General features: G+C 38.4%; 1 protein-coding gene across 1 annotated transcript; it reads left to right on the top strand.

Annotated features, from left to right (window-relative positions):
- The first annotated feature begins 3,665 nt into the window (after positions 1–3,665).
- LOC136168591 (mucin-2-like) lies at positions 3,666–21,038 on the top strand. The gene is made up of 7 exons (XM_065936246.1): positions 3,666–3,895; positions 6,382–8,685; positions 9,724–9,819; positions 14,236–14,291; positions 17,317–17,431; positions 18,287–18,323; positions 20,678–21,038. The coding sequence occupies exons 2-7, from the start codon at positions 6,597–6,599 to the stop codon at positions 20,757–20,759; spliced, it is 2,475 nt and encodes an 824-aa protein (XP_065792318.1). The 5' UTR covers positions 3,666–3,895; positions 6,382–6,596; the 3' UTR covers positions 20,760–21,038.
- The last annotated feature ends 1,291 nt before the right edge of the window (positions 21,039–22,329 follow it).

Raw genomic sequence — 22,329 nt, 5'->3', positions numbered from 1 at the left:
AGGACAGATTGAGTCAGATGAGCTGGTAATATACTGGATCACACCTAATTGAAATTCTTGGCCTAAATATTTACTTATGACCCTATTAATGCTACTAGCTATGTTACTTGCATTTGGCCTATTTTACAAGATTGTGATTTCTTGCGTTACTAAATGTGTGACTAAGCCTCTGATAAAAATGATGACTAGGCAAAAAAAAGATGACTAGGCAACTTGGATATATATATTTATTTAAGAGCTATATAAGTGTATATTTATTTATGAACTCAAGATTGTAATAGTGTAGCTGTACCTATGGGAAGAAGCAACACAGGGGATTCTGCTTGGACTGAAACAGATTTGAAAGAAATGTGGTTCGAAGACTTTTGTCTACTCTTAGTAGTGCCTAGTCCACTAATACCACACTGAAGATCATCAGAATACTGGCCTGACTGAGAAAAGGTATTCTCTGCCCTATGGGATAGAGTGGCCATGAACTGCCTCCTAAGTCATGGTTGAATTTATGACCATGAGGGGGCACTGGCAGCTAAGGAGTGTCCCTAGCCATCTGGTTCTGTAAGAATTAAGTCATTAGCCCTTGTAGTCACTGTTACTCCATATATCCTGAAAGGATTTCAGTGCAGTGATCCAAAATGAAGTCCTCTGTGCTCTGGCAAAGCTGGTAAAACAGGCCTTCAGATGTTTACAAGAGAAAATTTTATGAATCCAAGTTTCATCTTCCTGTACTTAGAAAAATGCTAAAGGCATTAATTGAGGTATTTGTTTCTTGTACCTAGTGGCAACCTTCTACTGAGATGTTTGGTTGTTCTCCTCCAAAATCACATAGAAGCTTATCTCTCCACCCCTCTTGGGCGTGGCTCCTCAGAGCTATCTGAGAGGCAGTCTCCTGAGCCATAAGTGAAACTCACAACTCTGAGTTCTTAGCTCAGTGGACATTTGATGGCTTGACTAAGGCTGGGGACTAGCCATTGTGACCACAAAGGAAGAAGTACCCTCCTCTCACCAGAAAACCAGGTGACTCATCTTCAAGGCTAAGGATAAGTGTAGCTTTGCCATGGGAAGTCTGGGCTTGCTCTGGTGTTCCTGCTGAGCCTTCCTCTCCTTTCCTTTGTGTTTGCTCCCTTGTCTCCTCTGTCAGCACCTAGAGTCAGCGTGGGCTCTAAGTGCAGGAAAGGAGCTGTGTAAGTAGGGATGTTTCAGAGGGCAGCTGTGCTTGTCTGTTGGAAGGGGCAGAGCTCTCAGCCACCTGGAGCAGACAGAGAGTGGAAGCATTTGCAAGTGTGGTCTTGCTTCCAGCAGGCAGGCTTATGGGATTCACCCCATAAGGGTGAAAGGAGAAGGTGCCATCTGAGAATTAAGATTTATTCTGATCCCATCTGATTGAGGGCCACACCAAGCAGTCTGCTTTCTCTTTCCTTCAGGCCAATAGCATCATGCATCCTTGGGTAGCCATCCTGGGCCTCCTACTCCTGCCAGGTAAGTGAATAAGTGGATTGTGCTCTGGAACCCCAAGGATGTAGGTGGAAGCGTTGGGGGTATGTGGGTTTGGTGTAGGGGTTGTGTGGGTGTGGTGGAGGAAGGTAGAGGTTAACACCTAGGGCTTTGTCGAAGGTAATGGGATCCACTAGTGAGCAAAGAACCAAGCTGAAAACTTAAGGCCAAAGAAATTGCTTAAATGCTAAGAATTTAAAAATCTATGGGTAGGTGAATAAGGCATGCTGCAGTACAGTACATCTTATGTTGCCATTTGTGTTTAAATTAAAAAAAAAGAGTAGATAGATGGTTGTGTATGCATGAAATACTCAAGTGTATGTATGAAAGCGCAACTTTGATGAGGGGGGAAGAAATGGGAATGGGTGGGAAGGAGACAAATCTTTTATTGTACCGTTTTGTACCTTTTGATTTCTTTAACCATGTGTAACTGTTTCTTTTAAAAAGAAAATATTTGAACTTCCCTGGTTTTCCAGTGGTTAAAACTTTGTGTTTCCAATCCAGGAAGCACGAGTTCTATCCCTGGTTGGGGAACTAAGATCCCACATGTGGTGCCGTGTGGCCAAAAATTTTGTTTTTAATCAATAAACAAAAAATGAATTTTTAATGAAATTATTTATCTCATATTTTAACATTCTATGATATAGGGGAAAGTTTTAGGAATGGACATAATCCTAAATGAAAAAAAAAATCTCTAGAGGTAAGAATATGAGGAAAAGTACATTTTTAAATTATATTCTGCAACAAATTTCTATAATCAGCATAAATTATCTTTATAATTCAAAAATTATATTCAGCAAAATTAAATATAATCAAAATTCCAGTTTAAAAAATTGACTTATTTTATATAAAAATGAGTGTTTTCTTCCCAGAGCATTTCCCAGACTTACAGTCCAATTCTAACTATGACTAGTTGTTGAATCTCAGATTTCTTTTAAGTACTACTCAGACTTCATTTGGCAATACAGTTTTTTAAACCACAGCTGCAGGAAGGCATTTTCCTGCCTGTTTGTGTTTAAGAGGTAACATTTAATATTTGATTGAATATAGTCCAATTTTTTGGTTTCCCCTGACTAACTGGACAGTGCTCCATTGCAGGACAGTCATCACCTCATGAGAAGGGATCCCTGCTTGAATGTTTTTTAATTGATCCTAAATCCATGATGGGCTTCCCAGGTGGCTCAGTGGTAAGGAATCCACCTACCAATGCAGGAGACATGGGCTTGATCCCAGAGTTGGGAAGATCCCCTGGAGAAGGAAATGGCATCCCACTCCAGTATTCTTGCCTGGGAAATTCCATGAACAGAGCAGACTGGTGGGCTACAGTCCATGGGGTGGCAAAGAATCCAATACAACTTAGCAACTAAATAAAACCAACAAAGCCCATTATAAGCCTCAGTTCCTTCTGAGAGTATTATAAACCCTTTTTTCTAAAAACTGATTTCTAAAGAGTTTACTCTTTAGAGTAAAGTAAGTAGAATATTCGCTGTTTTTTCTTTAACTTAGAGAAGATTTGTGAGGTGAACTTTTTTGCATAGCCATTTAAAAAATTGCAATAAAATTGAAAATCAAAATTTTAAATGCAATACAGTTTTTAAATCAGATTTCAACTGAGACAGTGATTGAATCTAGAGGAGAGGAAAAGCTACCTGTATGTATTAACATTTAGTAAGCAGATACCTGTGAAACACAGGATGAAATGCACACACACTGATTCATTACTGGAGTGTTGTTTGTTTCACACCTTTTGGATAGGAATTGGAATCATATTCACCAAAAGACTGAACATATTTCTGCCCTTTATCCTGATACTTTCTCTCATGAGTCTGTCCTATTAGTAAGTAATCCTGAGTACAGAAAAATGTTTATAAGATATTTCATCCTCAAATATATCTGGTTAATAATAACATTAGTAAAGAATATGTTTGCAAGCAAAATGCATATGTTAAATTCAAAAACTCAAAATATGGTTAGATAATTTCCAACCACATAAGCTATATAAAGAACAAACTGAAAATAAAATTAAAGTTAAAATTTTGAGATGCATGCTCTGGTGTCTCTTTATTTACAGATGGTGTAACCTCTTACCACCGAGTGACTGCAGTGGCGGGTCAGTCTGTCACTCTACCCTGCCACTATAATGGTGAAGTCACAAGCATGTGCTGGGGCCGAGGTGCATGTCCTTGGCTTAATTGCGGAACTAACATCATCTGGACTGATGGCTACAGAGTCACCTATCGGAGGGATGGACGTTACCAGCTAAATGGAAATATTGGTGGAAGAGATGTGTCTTTGACCATAAATAATGCTGCCCTGTCTGACAGTGGCTTGTATTGTTGCCGAATTGAGGTGAGAGGGTGGTTCAATGACATAAAAACTACCCTAGAGTTGAAAGTAAATCCAGGTGAGCTTATCTTCCTACTTCTTTGATCACTTTCTGTGGGTTCCCAGAGATAAAATTTTCTATTTGATATTAACTTTCTTTTCCTTTAGTAGGGAAAGAAAAGTTGCCTATGATGTTGTTTTCTAGTCACTCTTCAACTGAATATCTTGTATTTGTGTAGAGTGGAGTGTTAAAACTATCTTGTATTTGTATAGAGTGAAGTGTTAAGAGTAACCTTGATTCAAGACCATAGGCTAGAGGATCTTCCCAGTCAGCAAACTGTTCTTTAAGCAGTGCTTCAGGAATAGTAGTTGGTTCATGAAAAAGCATTCACTGTTCCACACTGAGACATAGTGAGTATTTTTATGGAGCTGAATTTCTTCTTCTTGAAAATCTGACCTTTTCTCTGAGGTCATTTCTTCAGAGATTTTTCAAATGTTCTTTCTTAAGATTTTAAGACTCATAGAGAGTTTCACACATACAATACAGGTAATATAAAGTCCTGTCAAATAGATGTATCAATTGGTCTTGACAATTGTCAATGTGATTTTGTTGCATATACATTGAAAGGGCCTATATAGTTTCATCCCCTTCCTCTGTCCTTGGATTTTTTGAAGCAGAATTCACACCATATCATGGCTCAGCTGGTAAAGAATCAGCCTGCAATGTGGGAGACCTGGGTTCGATCCCTGAGTTGGGAAGATCCCCTAGAGAAGGGAATGGCTACCCACTGCAGTATTATGGCCTGGAGAATCCCATGAACTGTATAGTCTATGGAGTTGCAAAGATTTGCATGCAACTGAGTGACTTTTGCGTTCCCTAAGCAAAAGTATCACTAAATTGCTTGTTTAAAAACTAAAATCGCCCTATTGCCATTTGAGAACATTTTCATCTTAATAACTGTTCACTTTTGGCTTTTAAGAATTTTGTGAAATCCAAAAGTCTGGGAAGTTTATGTTTTCTATCTTGATGTAGACATTTTAATTTTTCTTACCACTTGGTGAAAGGAGCAGTTTCTAAAGGATTTCTTGGTTTCTGGTGTTGTTTCATAGTCAGTATTCTTCCACTGAGTTTCTAATGAAAACAACCCAATAATCAGAGCCTTTATAAGCTAGTTCTCTTTTTTAATTTAAATGAAATTGATATTTCAACTTCATAATTTTTCCTAACTTCATCAAGGACACTTAGCTTATTTGATGAAGGCAAGTAAAAGAAGGTCAATTCTGATGCAGAAAATAGCTGACTCTGGGGAAACATCTTGGAGGCAATTTAAGAAAGCCAGAAGATGCTGGTGCTATACACATGTGGCAGGAGGCTGTGTGTGGAGAAGAGATTATTTTGGGAGTTGTAAAATTATATGATTGGTCTGGAAGAATACTTTTTTCAAGTGATGAAGAAAGAAATTAAGAGGGGACAATTACAGTGCTTATAAATTCTTTGATAGATGAAAATTTACAAAATCACAGCTCTGATAAGTGGGGAACAGGTTCATAACTGAGCCAAAATGACTGTTTGCCTCCAACCTACTTAAGTTTTCTTGCTCTTTTCACAGAATGAGCTTACTTTCAACCTCTCTTAGGGCTCTTCCTCAGCAGCTTTTCCTAGTCGTAGTTTCCTAGCTTCTTTCTTCGGAAATATTTGCTCCTGAGCAAGACACATTAGTGAAACAAGCTGATTAAATTTCCTCCTTGTTATACTCCTTTGATCAGGTTTTTTTCTTGCTTCCTCTATTTATTAGATTTCATATCAAACTGGAGGGAGGGGATTGAGACTGCACTGCTCTTCAAAATCTTTAACTACACTATTAGACCCAGGTCAGCAAACAGTAGCCTTAGGGTCAGATCAGATTATAAAATAAGGTTACCAACAGGTTTTTCTTTTTTTTAATAATAAAGTTTTATTAGAACACAGCCCCATCTATTCATGTATATACTATCTATGACTGTTTTCAGGGCTTCCCAGGTGGCATATGGCATCTGTGTTATCCAGGGTATGTTAATGATATGAATTAATCCACATTTAGGATGCAAATATATTGGGAGGGTACCCTTAGAACTGACAGAAGCGAATGCTATTTATTTGGTCAATATTCTGGTTCTTGGGAACTACTATCTGTGTTCCAGTCATGTACTGCTGAGGGGACAAAGACAGCTTCAGGCTCTAGAGACTTTTCCCTTCCTCATAGATATTATGAAGATATGCAAAACTGATAGGTATGACTAGTCTTATGAAGTGCTTCAACACAAATCCCATGTGTCATTTTTTAATATCAACACTTCCCACAACATCATCCTTTAAATGCAGCTGTTGCCTTGTTGTGACCACATCTTCACTCCCTCCTCAGTCACAGTTTCTAGTTGACCAATGACAAGAACTTGGAGTTCATGGGAGATAAGTGCTGAGTTCTACCTGGGGACAGCCTCCTTGGTTGTGTTGATGCACAGGCCCAGCATGAGTCTCTTGTTTCCTGCCGCTTGATGAATCCCTGAATTCATGTTGATTTCTAGCTCCACCTACAACAACCACGACCACCACCACCACCACTACTACAACAACAACAACCACCACTACTCCAAGAACCACTACCACCACCACCACTACTCCAAGAACAACCACCACTCCAAGAAAGACAACCGTTACTACTACTCCAAGAACGACTACCACTATTCAAAGACCTATATCTACTACCCCAAGAAGAACAACTAATCGACAAACTATTAGAATGACCACTACTACCCCAAAGACAACAACTAGAAGGACTCCAACAACCACCACCACCACTACCCCAAGAACTACCACGACTACAAGAAAGACAATCATTACTACTACTCTGAGAATGACTACCACTACTCCAAAAACCACCACTACTACCCGAAAAACAACAACCGCTACAACTCGAAGAACCACCAGGACAACTACACCAAGAACAACCACCACTACAAGAAAGACAACCATTACTACCACTCCAAGAATGACTACCACTACTCCAAAAACCACCACTACTACCCGAAAAACTACAACCACTATGACTCCAACAACCACCACCACTATTATGCCAAGAACAACCACCATTACAAAAAAGACAACTGTTACTACTACTCCAAGAACGACTACCACTACTCCAAAAACCACCACTACTACCCGAAAAACTACAAAGACTACGACTCCAACCACCACCACCACTACTACGCCAAGAACAACCACCACTACAAGAAAGACAACTGTTACTACTACTCCAAGAACGACTACCAGTACTCCAAAAACCACCACTACTACCCGAAAAACTACAAACACTATGATTCCAACAACCACCACCACTACTACACCAAGAACAACCACCACTACAAAAAAGACAACCGTTACTACTACTCCGAGAATGACTACCACTACTCCAACAACCACCACTACTACCCGAAAAACAACAACTACTAAGACTCCAACAAACACCAGCACCACTAATCCAAGAACAACCACCGCTACAAGAAAGACAACCATTACTACTACTCTGAGAACGACTACCACTACTCCAAAAACCACCACTACTACCCGAAAAACTACAAAGACTACAACTCCAACCACCACCACCACCATTACTCCAAGAACAGCCACCCCTACAAGAAAGATAACCGTTACTACTACTCCGAGAATGACTACTACTACTCCAACAACCACCACTACTACCCGAAAAACAGCAACCACTACGACTACAACCACCACCACCACCACCACTACTCCAAGAAAAACCACCACTACAAGAAAGACAACCGTTACTACTACTCCGAGAACGACTACCACTACTCCAACAACCACCACTACTATCTCCAAAAAAACAACCACCATGATTCCATCAACCACCACCACCACTACTCCAAGAATAACCACAACTACAAGAAGGAAAACCATTGCCACTACTCCAAAAATGACTACCACTACTCCAACCACCACCACCACCACCACATCTACTCCAAGAACAACCTCCACTATGAGAAAGACAATGTTTACTACTATTCCAAGAGTGACTACTACTATTCCAGCAAACAAAACTACTACCCCCAAAATAACAATCACCAGGAATCCAACAACCACCATCTCCACTACCACTACTCCAAGACAAACCACCACTACAAGAAAGACAACCATTACTACTACTCCAACAACGACTAACACTCTTTCAACAACCACCACTACTACCCCCAAAAGAACAATCACCATGACTCAATCAACCACCTACACCAGTACTCTAAGAACAACCACCACTACAAGAAAGACAGCCTTTATTGCTACTCCAACGATTATGAATATTCCAACAACCACCACTACTACTTCAAAAACAACCAACACTACTCCCACTACCACAGACACCACCACCACTACTCCAAGAACAAATACCACTACAAGAAAAACAACCATTACTACTACTCCAATAACGAGTACCACTATTTCAAAAACCACCGTTACTACCCCCAAAACAACAACCACCACGACTCCAGCAACCACCAACCCCACCACCACTACTCCAAGAACAACCACCACTACAAGAAAGACAACCATTACTACTACTCCAACAATGACAACCACTATTCCAACAACCACCACTACTACCGCCAAAACAAAAACCACCACAACTCTAGCAACTACCACCACTACTCCAACCCCAATGGTCAACACTGCTCCAAACACCACCACCACTGCTGTGCTAAAAACAATCACCACCACAACTCCAACCATGATGGTCACCACTGCTTCAGTGACAGCGAGGTTCACTACTTCTGCTCTTCCAATGCCAGCACCCACAAAGGACCTCCAGCCGGGTAAGCAAAAGTAATTCTAAGTGCAGAAGTTTTTAAAGTAGAGGATATACACCATCCAGAGCACTGTGTTAAGGCAGATGTACAATCTAGGGTAGGGATTCTTAGCAGTTTTCCAAACCTGGCTTTACAGAATCTGTGAACCACTTGTACCATCTTATATTCATCTTTTGTATCTTTAAGCATTTTCAGAGTGAGGGACCTATGGTTTTTATTAGATTCTCAAAGGAAACATTAATAGCAAAAAAAAAAAAAAAAAAAAATGTCAGACCAATGGTGGTGGACATCTATGAAGGATGGTGCATTCAGCCCAGTTTAACAGAATTATGAGGGAAAAAGAAGGGTGACTGAACAGGGCCAAGTGAATCAGATTCTGTCTTACAAGGAGCTCTGAGGAGATTATTTAATCCATTTTGAAGCCTAAGCCAATATTTGAGGATGAGATTTCAGTGAAGTTAATGCTTATTCTGTTTCCAATGTCAGGAAACATGCTAACTGCTTTATAAGTATTAAGTCCCTTAATTCTTACGACAACCCCAGGACTGATGCTAAAGCTGAAGATCCAATACTTTGGCCACCTTATGTGAACAGTTGACTCATTGGAAAAGACCCTGATGCTGGGAAAGATTGAAGGCAAAAAGAGAAGAGGGTGGCAGAGAATGAGATGGTTAGACAGTATCGCTGACTCAATGGATATGAGTTTGAGCAAACTCCAGGAGACAGAGGAGGACAGGGAAGCATGGCATGCTGCAGTCATGGGGTTGCAAAGAGTCAGACACGACTTAGCAACTGAACAACAAAAGGTGTATAAAAAGTGAAATAATTCTGTTGTTAAGCTCTCATTTCATTATCTAGATCAGATTTATTCATGATAATGAAATACCTACATAGCAGGGTCATACGTCAAGGGCATCTATTAATATATTTCTAAGAAAGAGTCAAAGGATAATTTCTGATTTCGTTTTGTTTGTTATTTCTGCTGGGGGTGTAAATTTCCTCCACCAATTGAACACTATTTTTCCATTCTTGTCATTCCTATAGCTTCTTTATCTTCTCCAATTCAGACAGCAGAAACCCAGCCTACTACCGTGTATGAAACAAACATAACCAGCTCACCATGGCACTCTTGTTCAACAGGTAACATCAGTTTCTTTCCTGAACACCTGGGAGCTTTCAAATTTTGATAAGTATTAGCACATTGTTAAGAGCACATATTCTGAAATAAGACAAGTATGAGTTCAATGCCCTAATGGCTGTTCCACTCAGCTATGCAACTTGAACAAATGTCTTGTTACCCTCTTTGAATGTGTTTTTATCCTTTGGAAAACGGGTGAAATATTACTTATTCTTACAAGCATTATTTGAGATAAAGATTTTGGGACACAGTTATAAGGTGAGTGTTAGAATGGCAACTATGACTGTTACTTAGAAAGTCCAGAAATGTACATTTGAGTTACATGAGCTTATATGATTTGAGCTTATATGATTTGGGACCATCTACATGCATATCCACATTTTTCTAATAAAATTAATCAGCCTTGTTTTTAAACTTATTTCTAGGTGTACTTCCCTGGACAGAGCTTTAAAACAATTAAATCCAAACTGGTCCAGACCAAACTGGTCACCTGTTTATGCTTCCTCTAAGCCCCAGAAACTACACGGAGCCAGGAGGCTCCCCTGCCGACTTATCGAGCTTTCATTTCACATGGACACTTTGATTTGGGTTGAGGACATGGACACCAGAACTAAAGAGGCAGGTCCACTAGGATTGTGCTATTCCACTCCAAAAGTCTCCCAGTTCTCCCTAGTCTTGAAAAGTCCATATTCTTTTGAGATGTAAGATTAGTCTGTTTTTCCTATAATGGAGAAAGATGATACTGACTTGTCATCTTTCCCAGGTAACTCTTTTATCCATGGTGGTAAATTTGGAGAGTGCCGCACGTGAACTCCTTGCTAATGCAGAACTGGTTTATTTGTCCATGTGCTTGTGAAGCATCCAAACAAGGTCAGATTTTGTAAGATTTGTGCATTTGATTCATCATGCTCAGGAGGTGCTAATCTGTAGCAGACACCCAGGGTGGCCATCTTTGCAAATCCGTCAAGGAAGCTCTTAATTGAAAATGGACATCCAGCGGGACTCAGAGAGGGACCGATTTAATTGGAATTAGCTAATAGTGACATTTGGTTTTGAAAGTGAAATCCTTGGTGTGAACTGTTTCTGGGCACAGAAACAAAGAGAAAGTAGATAAAAATACATGTTAGAGCAGGTGGAGCAACAGTACCCCACTCTTCTGGGTTAAGAGGAAGAACAAAGTAGGAAATGGGAAATTGTTCTCTAAAATATGTCACTAAAACCTGGTCAAGGTAGACTTGCCAGCATGGAACAGACATTGGAGCAGCTGTGTCCCCATGACTTCTGTGACCACTGCTGTCTTGGCAGCATCTCTGAGGCTCTTCAGCCAAGTCCTCACAGTGCCCGAGTCACACTTCAGTGGGTTAAAGTCTCACAAAGCAAAGAATGTTAGTCCAGAAGGAATTTTGGTTTCATATGGCCTGCACCTACCTTTTCAGATGCATGTGCCAGCAAATTGTTGTATATTATCTCATTTAATTCTTTCAGGGCAGATTTATTTCTTGCCATTGCCAGACCAAGGAGGACATTTAGTTCTACTTCGGAGACAAACAACTTCCAATTCAACTGCCCACCCATGGCAGTTTCAAACTGCATGCCCATGGGCAAGTGGTTTCATTCCTCACTACCTATTTGTAAGGAATGAAGGACATGATATTTGGAAAATCCATTGCATGGTGTCCCTTCCCCATTGCTCCTGTTATATAGCAACATAATTGTGATACCTGATATTTGTTTAATATGGTGTTAAGCACCTTACATGCATCATCTAGTGTGACAACTTTATGAGACGGGTGCTATCAACAGCTTGTAGTTCAAGGTTACCCCAGCTAGAAACATAAATACATATATTTACATGAATATTTATGCAATGTGTATGTAAAGGACATTGATCAAGGTCACATTGGTAAGTGATGTGTCAACACTGAAGTAAAGTTTCATCGGACTCAAGTCCTTGCTGTTTTTTTTTTTTACAACATCACTCATTCTATAGCAAAGAATTAAATGTTATAACATAAGTCATACATAGAGACTAAACTGTAGATAATGTCTTTGTCTCTTGAACAAGTAGTGTCGGAATGTTTCAGTTGTAGATACAGAAATGTAAAGTGTGAAAATTTAGGGTGATATGGTTATTTCATTTTCACTACCATTAGAAAATGATGGTCTTATAGCTCTGTCAGTAGTATGGGAATCTCTGAGACCTGCAGTATTTTCATTGAATGGGAACATAATATGTGCGCTGGTTATGAGCTGAGGCTCTTGGCCTTTAGCAGAGTTGGAAACTTCAACCATTTCAGCACCTCATCTAAAATTTCAGATTAAGAAAATTGGTATAAAGATATAAAGTGCTTGTATATAATAGATACTCAGTAAAGAGAGAAGCCTGTATTTGACCTTTAGTTGCTTACAAGGACCAACAGTATATGTTCTGTGTGACAAAAGAGATATTTCAAACACTATTAAAATTTGGACATTCAAAACTTTAAGGAATAATATCCTTTTATATTGGGATTTTAGGTAGTATAAAGTATACTGGCCTTGGGAGTGATGTAACATATTTTCTTTCTTTTTTAAAAATTATTTATTTTATTTTATTTTGACATTTCTCAGTGATTTTATTTTATTTATTTATTTTTCTTTACTTTTTTTTAAGGATCTGATTGATTTTTTTACTTTACAATATTGTATTGGTTTTGCCATACATTTACATGAATCCGCCACTGGTTTACATGTGTTCCCTATCCTGAATCCCCCTCCCAACTTTCTTCCTATCCCATTCCTATGGGTCACCCCAGTGCACCAGTCCCTAGCACCCTGTCTCATGCATTGAACCTGGACTGGTGATTCATTTCACATATGATAATTTACATATTTCAATGACATTCTCCCAAATCATCCCACCCTCGCCCTCTCCCACAGAGTCCAAAAGACTGTTCTATACATCTGTGTCTCTTTTGCTGTCTCACATACAGGGTTATCATTACCATCTTTCTATATTCCATATATATGCATTAGTATACTGTATTGGTGTTTTTCTTTCTGAATTACTTCACTCTGTATAATAGGTTCCAGTTTCAGCCACCTCATTAGAACTGATTCAAATGTATTCTTTTTAGTAGCTGAATAATATTCCATCGTGTATATATACCACAGCTTTCTAATCCATTCGTCTGCTGATGGACATCTAGGTTGCTTCCATGTCCTGGCTATTATAAACAGTGCTGCGATGAACATTGGGGTGCACGTGTCTCTTTCAGATCTGGTTTCCTTGGTGTGTATGCCCAGGAGTGGGATTGCTGGGTCATATGGCAGTTCTAGTTCCAGTTTTTTAAGGAATCTCCACACTGTTCTCCATAGTGGCTGTACTAGTTTGCATTCCCACCAACAGTGTAAGAGGGTTCCCTTTTCTCCGCACCCTCTCTAGCATTTATTGCTTGTAGACTTTTTGATAGCAGCCATTCTGACTGGCATGAGAGAGTACCTCATTGTGGTTTGATTTGCATTTCTCTGATAATGAGTGATATTGAGCAGCTTTTCATGTGTTTGTTAGCCATCTGTATGTGTTTTTTGGAGAAACTCTGTTTAGTTATTTGGCCCAACTTTTTGGACCAAAACTTTTTGATTGGGTCTTTTATTTTTCTAAAATTGAGATGCAGGAGTTGCTTGTATATTTTAGAGATTAATTCTTTGTGCATTGCTTCGTTTGCTATTATTTCTCCCATTCTGAAGGCTGTCTTTTCACCTTGCTTATAGTTTCCTGTGTTGTGCAGAAGCTTTCAATTTTAATTAGGTCCCATTTGTTTATTTTGCTTTTATTTCCAATATTCTAGGGGGTGGGTCATATAGGATCCTGCTGTGGTTTCTAAAGCACATTTGGATCAGTGTCTGGGCACACTGGCATATAATGCAGGAGTTGGATGCCACCTGTTTGAGGTATCTTAGTGCATTTCACTCACATTTTGAATGTAAAACCAATGTAGTGTTCATTTTGAACAGAGTGGTTCTGCTCTTTGGATGTGTAATGTCCTCTGAGCACTCATTGGAAGTTTCTGAGCTGCCATGAAAGTATTGATTATTTATCTGTAAGTGGTAATTTTTAACCTAGTTCTGAGAATGGGTCACTCTGACTTGTCTAAAATTGTCAGTAAATTTTCTGTGAGCATCCTTTTTTTTTCCAATAGGGAGGGGGAAAAAAGGGTTCATTTTCAAAGGGTCCATGACAAAGTGGTTAAGAAGCACAACCTTACTACTTAAATTAATAAATGTTAGTAAATTACTCTTGGGATGCCTACAGAATTAGTCCATATGATTATTCAACTTTCCCTTTATTACCAAAGGCAGTGGGAATATATTTGGTGTTTGCAGGAAAGTTCGGTATCTTTTTGTAATTCTTTTTAATTTTCTTTCATGTTGAGCAGATGGAAATGGCACTGTGACACAGTCTCCAGATCCCCACTGGCATAACAATGAAACTGTAAGCATATTTCTTCCTATTTTATTAGCCTGATTCACTTATGTCTCTTCTGGAATCAAGTTACACTTAGAGATTATTATTGTTAGACTAGTCCAGAGATTGACTTTTCCTAATTTAAAAAATAAAGGAAGAAAAGAATTTGACTCTTCAGTAGGGATACTTTCATTAATTTTAAAACTCTATATAGACGCACTAGTTTGTTAGAAATACCTGAAAGGTGATATTTTACTCTAGACACACTTATACACACCTAGGACAGAATTTCTCCTGCCAGAAAATAAGAAAAAAAAAAGAGTGAATTATTTCAGACATAGTGAATTAACATTACATACCAAGAAAGACTTAGATCATTGTTAGAGAAATAACATGCCTTGAATTGATGTAGTGGAATGGGGGCCATCCCCACCAAAAATATTACGTCAATGAAAGTGTGATTCCTTAAACATAGGTTCCCTAATATCCTTTTTCAATCCAATTTTCCTCCTATAGAGAAATTTTGAGGCCACTGCTGAGTCTTTCTAAATATAATTCTCCCCATATGATGACATATTAAGGTCCTAAGGTCTTCAACAACTTTGTGATTCTATAATTTTTTCTCGCACTTCTCCCAGTTAGCTTGGGAAAAACCCAAGGTACTATAGTCTCATGATGTTCATCAAAGCCTCATCTTTGTGTGTAAGTTAGAAGAATTTATTAATGAGAGTTTTACTTTTGGCTCCCTTGGGTGAAACAACTTTCCTTTCACTATGTGCAAATAACTCTTAGAAGCAAAAACATGAACAGATTCAGGTATGAGAGTAATCTTGATTGCAAGTGGTGAGAAGTTGCAGCATGGACATTGTAAGAGAAATTCAAGTTCAAGCAAAGTGGGGTTAATGTGACATCAAATGGCCTTATATTGCATAACTTAGTGACAATGAGAATACTACCACATAAGAATGATATGAAAGATTTTAATCACTCTGATGATATGGGTACTGATTGATCTGATAGATATGGGATGAATTTGTTTGTGCTTGTTAAATAGCAGAACTGCAACCATGTAAATGCCCTGTCAGTCAGACTTATGCTAGTTTAAAAAAAAAAAAAACAAACACTCTGAATGATAAGACTGTTTTTGACCTCAGTTATCTGCAGGACAGGTATATTTAGTAGCAGTTAATCTCTTCTATATAATATAAGCAATATAGAAGCAAGTTCACAATAGGTGGTAGCCCAATCATGGACTTTTTGTGTCTTGACCATGAAGATATCAAGGTGTCTCCCAGGTATCTTGAAACCAACCAGCATATATTTCCACCCGGTAGGTCAACTTCTTGAGTTGCATTCTTAAGGAGAGAATGAACATATACATAAAGATGTATAAAAAAAGATATACATTGTTGCTGTTTATTATCATGAAAATGTGATAAACAACCTAAACATTCCATAATAGAAGATTAATTACTTATCAATTAAGCATGCCCATTTATTGCCATTAGCAATGTTGTCACTGCAGTGTACTTGCTGCCATGAGAAGACAGTGTCAATTGTTAAATGAAAAAACTAAGTTTTCAAGTAGCATTGGGACTTCCCTGACAGTCCAGAGATTAAGAGTCCATGCCTCCAATGAAGTAAGTACATGTTCGATGGCTGATCAGGGAACTAAGATCCCACAAGCCATGTAGCATTGCCAAAAATGAAAAAAATATATATTTATAAATATATATGTAGGTTATAGATATAAAATAAAATGATGTATATACTGTTGTTTACATTGGATATGGTAAGTGTATCTGTTAATAAAAGTACTAGAAGATAAAATTCTAGAAGAGTATGTAATGAAAAATGGTAATAGTAACTATTTCTGGATGTTGAGATTATGGTTGATTTTTGTTTTTCTTTCTTTATCCTGAGCTACATACTCTAAAATAATTTCCAGTTTTTATGCAACATAATATTTTTTAAAAAGCAAGCAAAGACTGCTTCCTGTAACCCTGTGTTCTTTCTATCTGCTTTACATCTGACAAGTAAGGTGGTAACACAGCTTTTCCCTCCCAAGGCACTGAGTGTTTTCCGTTTAGGCAAGGACAGCTCAGAGGCTAGGCCACCCTCCTCTGTATTCATCATGGTGTTTATCAGGAGGTACCTGAAGTACCTTTCCCAAAACCCTATTTAATCTGCATTTGACAGAAAAAGAGGTTTGGAGAGGCTAAATAACTTGCTAGGGTCACAGAGCAACTAAATAAAAGTTAATCTGGGATTCTGACTCCAGAGATTAAACTCTTATGCAGGAGGAGACTTGAGGCTTAATCTTTTTCTCTCGTTTTCTACTTCCTTTCTGTTAAAATACCTACCTGGTGGGACATCTTTAGAATTAGAATTAAGCTATGTAAAGGAGGCAAGCATGATGGCCTGATATATTTTGGGTTTACTCTAGGACGTGATGATCCCTCATACTAGGAATTTTTTTCCCTTTTGCACAGCATTTTAATTGTTAAGCAGAGCCATGAATCTGAGCAGCCTTTCATGCCCATTTACAAAGACATAGAATCTTGAATTCTAGTTAAAAAAAGTTTTTTAATTAATGGCCAGTTTCAGGAACTGAACACATTCAAATAGCACCAACATGGCAACTTATATAGGGACCAAAATTGTTTTTTATTAGCATCATAAGAGGATTATCTGTGAAAAGAGCTTATTATTTTTACTATATATATAAATTATAATAATAAAGCACACTCATTTGACGCATGCAGTTTGAGTTTTAACAAATCTGTACCCTTCTCTAAATACCGCCACAAGTAAGATGTAAACATTTCCACCACCGCCAAATACATTTTTAATATTGAGCTCTCTTAGAATTTCATCATAAGGCTACAACTTTACATCGTTTGGTCTTACCCCTCATGATCCAGGACTAGCCAGGGGCCAATAAACAATAATGTGTCTGGGTATATTATTTTCTGAGACGTTTTCTGCCTATAACTCTAACAAGATTGTTTAATTTTTCTGTTTTGTGTTTGATCTGCTGATGTTTCTGTAGCTTGTGGCGCTGGCACAAGAAACATGGATGAGCACCAACAAGGGAGTCTACATTGGAATCTCTGTTACTATTTTGGCATTGTTGCTCATGTTTGTGGCTTTCTGGATTAGGAGAAGTAAGTGACCTCAGGATTGAAATATTCAGGAATATTTTTGAGCCCACAGGAGTATTCTTGAGCCACATGATTTCAGTTTCACATAACTTCCTTGGTTCTTACCGTGTTCTTTTTCTATTTTTCTTTTATCTTAAATTTATTGTTCCATAAGCATGAGAATTTATATATGGAGAAATAAGCACTGGTTGTGTAAAGCTGATATTTGGAAGTCAAAAGCCACTGTAATATACAAGATTTGTTCCCTCCCATTTTGTTCTTTTCCCATTCCCTCAATAACAAATTTTTATCCCTATTGGGGGTAAAACTGTTGATGGTTTTATAGCATCCACTTAATAGAAGCAGCACAAGAGACATTAGGAGTGTACATGATTTCAGAGCTAGGAGAAGAACAAAGGGTTTCACATGACAGTCATCCGACACCTCCTGGTCTCCTTCCACCAGTTGTGTGTGTATGTATGTGTAAAACCTGTCATCTATGGGTGAAGCGCAATATTCAGGGGTTTGTCTTTTTTTTTTTTCAGTGAAATATCATGTCATTAAAGTAAGCTAGGGCACGTAGGTCAATACAGTAAACCTACGAATCACAAGATACTTTATACCTGGGGACTTACTTGGCTCTTAGAGATTCAAGAGAAATTACCTGGAGTTATCAGGTTAGGGTTCAGATTGATTTTTTATCTCCTTCTTTTTAAAAATATTCTTTCTTCTAAATTAATTTTTTTTAGACTCTGAGAGCTGCACTGATTTTGCTCATATTAAAATAATAATTGTAATAATATATTGGTTTGGAAAAAAAATCTCACGAACTCTTTGGCTTGCATGTTTAATTTTCTCTTCATTTTCCCTTCAATTGAGGTTATTTTTGCCTGGGTAACAAGGCGGAGCTACTACGGTAAGTTTGAAATGGTTTGTGTTAGTAATGCCTTTTGATGTTCTTACTCTAGTAAACATAAGGAAAATTTCTCTGTCCCTCTCCTCTTTTCCTTCCGAGTTCTCCATTTTATACTCTGGATCCTGAAAAATCTAGTATATAGAGCACCTCCATTGCTGTTCAACCTTCCAGTGATGAGTTTAGCATGTCTATGCTGCTGCTGCTGCTAAATCACTTCAGTCGTGTCCAACTCTGTGCGACTCCATTGACGGCAGCCCACCAGGCTCCTCCCTTCCTGGGATTCTCCAGGCAAGAATACTGGAGTGGGTTGCCTTTTCCTTTTCCAAGCATCTCTGTATTTCCCTGGAATTGTATCATAACTGCTACAGAAACAACACCTCAAACCTTATCTCTTAGAGCATGAAAACTAAATTGCAGCTATTGTTTCAGGGATCATTTGAATGGGTTGTTTAGTTTGTTATATGATTTCATTCAGTGCTTCGTTTCTTGCATGTCTATTGAATCTGTATTATATTCCTAAAAGAAGAGCAGAACAGACAGAAAACATATAAATGAACAAGCAGGGCCTTATAGAACTTCCAGAGAAATACCGTGGAGAATACTGGAGCAGGGCAGTAGGCTATGTGAGTGAGCTCCAAAGAAGAAGGCAGCTCTGCAAAAATCTGGAGGAAGACACCTCCAGCCTGAAACCCTGCAAAGGCAGGGTGTAGGGACATGCCTGCAGCTCCCCACGGCTCCCACCTCCCCTATTTTCCATAACCAGCCTGCTCTGTTCATTTATGTTAGTTGTCTGGCCTCATGGGGATTTCAATTTACAGTTTTTGCAAATTCACCCCTTCACCTTCATTTAATTTAATAAAAAATTAAATCTTCTTTGTAAACATCCCCGAAGTCATTTTCCCAAACATCTGTAAAGGTAGGAAACCACTACCTACTCCCAACAAAATAACCTGTTTCATCTGGTCCAGCTTGGGCTTTAAGCAAAGTCATTGTTTGACTCCAAATTCCTCCCTCTTTAACTGCCATCCATTATTCTTAGTTCTCTTTCATTGGATATTTGTGCCCAATCTTTCTTCCATCTGAGTTAATCACATGAGCCAGTCCACAAAATTCGCCTTGAATAATCTCCAGCATATTGCAAGTGTTCCATAGAGGCTGGATTTTTTATTGCAGACATGCAGCAATAACCCTCTGAGGCAGGTAGTAGTAGTATTCTCAGTTTACAAATTAGAAAACAGTTTTAGAGATGTTAAGTGACATCCAAGGTCACCTCACAGAGCAGGTCTCTTAGAGTCCAAAACCCAGACTTTTAGGAGTTTTTGACTGTCAGCTTCCAAGAGTGGAAAAAAATAAGTACTCCCTGCAGACAGAAAAGCATGAGTGATGACATCCTTTTATTTCATTTTTGTTCTTTCAGTGATTACTTCTTTAAAGTTTCAGTTTTTGATCATCTAATAAGAAAAGAAAATGTTTATTGTAGAAAATGCTGTATAATATAGAAAAGCAAACAAAACCAAAACAAAAAGGTGTATTTCCTCGTGATGTTATTTTTCGGGCAGATATATCACGTTGACTCATTTTGAGCTGCTGACACCTAACCTGTTTCCACACATGTATGACTAATCTGTTTAAAGATCAGAGCTGAGTGAAGATTCAGTGCATTTCATATCATTTCTGGACAGGCTTAGGTAATAAAAATAGTGTTACAGACAACTTCTAAAAAAGCGTTGATATCAAAACTCCACAAATGACCTTTGTGTACACTTGATGTGTGAGCATTCATGATATAAAACTCATTTAACCCATGACTTTCTAATTTTGACTGTTAAGGCAGGCTGTGAGATTTGACTCTGACCTGGAACAGACTTAGGTGAAGCAGTACTATTTTACTACATCTGATATGCTCTGATATTTTGTATACTCTTATATATTTATCTTAAATACAGGATACATACCACTAAATAATATTTGCTAAAGGGTCACATTCCTCAGCTAGAAAAACACCAGCCAAACTATTTCCTGGCCATCTTTGAGACTGTGCATCCTGGTTTAGTACTTCAATTTGATGTGTGTATTTGTCTTCTTGGATTATAAATTTTTGTCTTCTATTGCACTAGTGTCTTGGAAGAGACCAGTGTGAGTTTTTTGAAACCAAATGTGTGACTTTCTCCCTCCTTATTAAAAATAATTTCCTGTAGCTTCATATTCACAATTCTGGAAGCTTCTATTCATTTCATAGGATGTTTGAATGGGGCTCTGAGAAATGCAGATACCCAGGCTTGAATGAACATAAACAAATAGGCTGCTCATACTTGAGAATGATCTTTTCTCTTACTCATGTTATTATTTCACAGTGTGATTCCATTGAAACAGTCTGTCATTGGAGATTTGAAAAATGCAGCTCTGAAGCCTATCCAAGCAGAAGACAATATCTAAATTATTGAAGACCGAGTCCTGGATCCAGATTCTAAGGTGCTATGCCCTTGACTGTAGAAGACAGTGACCAGATACCGTGTCAGAGTCCTTTCGGTCAGCTGCACAATTTTCCAGTCAGTTTCCCATGGCGTTCCTATGAGTCAGGGACACTGGGTAGAGTGTTGCTAGCTCAACTGTGTGAAGTCAACCTCTGTCACAGAGTCCTAATTTTTTATACTAAATTGGCTCAAATTTTCTGATCATCGCAGCTGCTGCTGCTAGTCGATTCTGTCGTATCGGACTCTGTGCGACCCCGTAGGTGGCAGCCCACCAGGTTCTCCTGTCCTTGGGATTCTCCAGGCAAGAACATTGGAGTGGGTTGCCATTTCTTTCTCCAATGCCTGAAAGTGAAAAGTGATAGTGAAGTCACTCAGTCGTGTCCTACTGTTAGCGACCCCATGGACTACAGCCCACCAGGTTCCTCCGTCCCTGGGATTTTCCAGGCAAGAGTACTGGAGTGGGGTGCCATTGCCTTCTCTGGATCATTACAGAGGTCTCTTCAAAACATGAAACATACTTCTTAGAATTGTACATTCTCTTTAGACCTCAAGAATCCTGTTTTCCATCAAGAATTCTCATTGGGAAGATGGAAAAAAACACTTCTACCTCAGTTACCAAGGCTATCAAGAATACCTGAATACAACTTAGAATCAGGGTATCTAATCTGGGACTTAAAGGACTTAACATGCAAGCATTTCATGATTGTCCTTTTTTTTTTTTTTTTAAATCAAGTGACTCCAAATGTGATATTGCTTGGGGTCCCCAAAGTTTCAAATCATGGATGTGTACAGGTTTTTATTTTCCCAGTAGAAAAATGGAGGTGAATGTGACTTTGCCATTATAGACAAATTTGCTTTCTCAGGGTTCTGGAAATACAAGGCATTAAATGCTTTCTTTGGGAGGAGGATGGTATTTTAACAGTTAAAAGAAGCAATGGTATTGACTAGACCATGAAGACACCAGAAGAACATCAACAGCAATATAATTTATGATATTTTTGCTACATCAGTGCCACAGTTCTAGGTGCTTATGTTGACAACTGGCATTCTCTGATTTTTAGGATGAGGCAGGGCAGAAATAAATACAAGGAAAAAAGAGAGGGAGGCAGTAGCAAAAGAGGCTTTCTGTTTTAGAAAATGGAGTTTGCAAATATAACAGTATTGTTTGAGAGTGTTACCAGTTTCTACAAAATGTAAATTGTCTTCAAACCACTTTGATTTTTAAAATTGTTTTGGAAGGATAAAAGGTCTCTTTCATATTGAATCAATACCTGTGTTATATTTCTTTCCCACAACTCAATTAAAATTTGGTTTTACCAGAAGAATTAGACAAAGGCTAAATGTAAGGATAATTTTAATCATTTAGAAGCATTTCCACAAGAACAGTTAAAAGATTGGAGATTATGAGATTAATTTCATTTTGAGTAAACCCTGAAATAACTCATGCTTGAGTAATTTGGGGGACATTCAGAGCTACTCACACCAAAGTGGACCATGAGGGCTGGATGCTTGTTTTTGAAGGCAATGTTTTT

Source organism: Muntiacus reevesi, chromosome 1 (assembly GCF_963930625.1).
Source record: "Muntiacus reevesi chromosome 1, mMunRee1.1, whole genome shotgun sequence".
In the NCBI taxonomy this organism is placed as follows: Eukaryota; Metazoa; Chordata; class Mammalia; order Artiodactyla; family Cervidae; genus Muntiacus; species Muntiacus reevesi.
The sequence above is the reverse complement of the archived record's forward strand: the minus strand, read 5'-3'. Positions and strand labels throughout refer to the sequence as shown.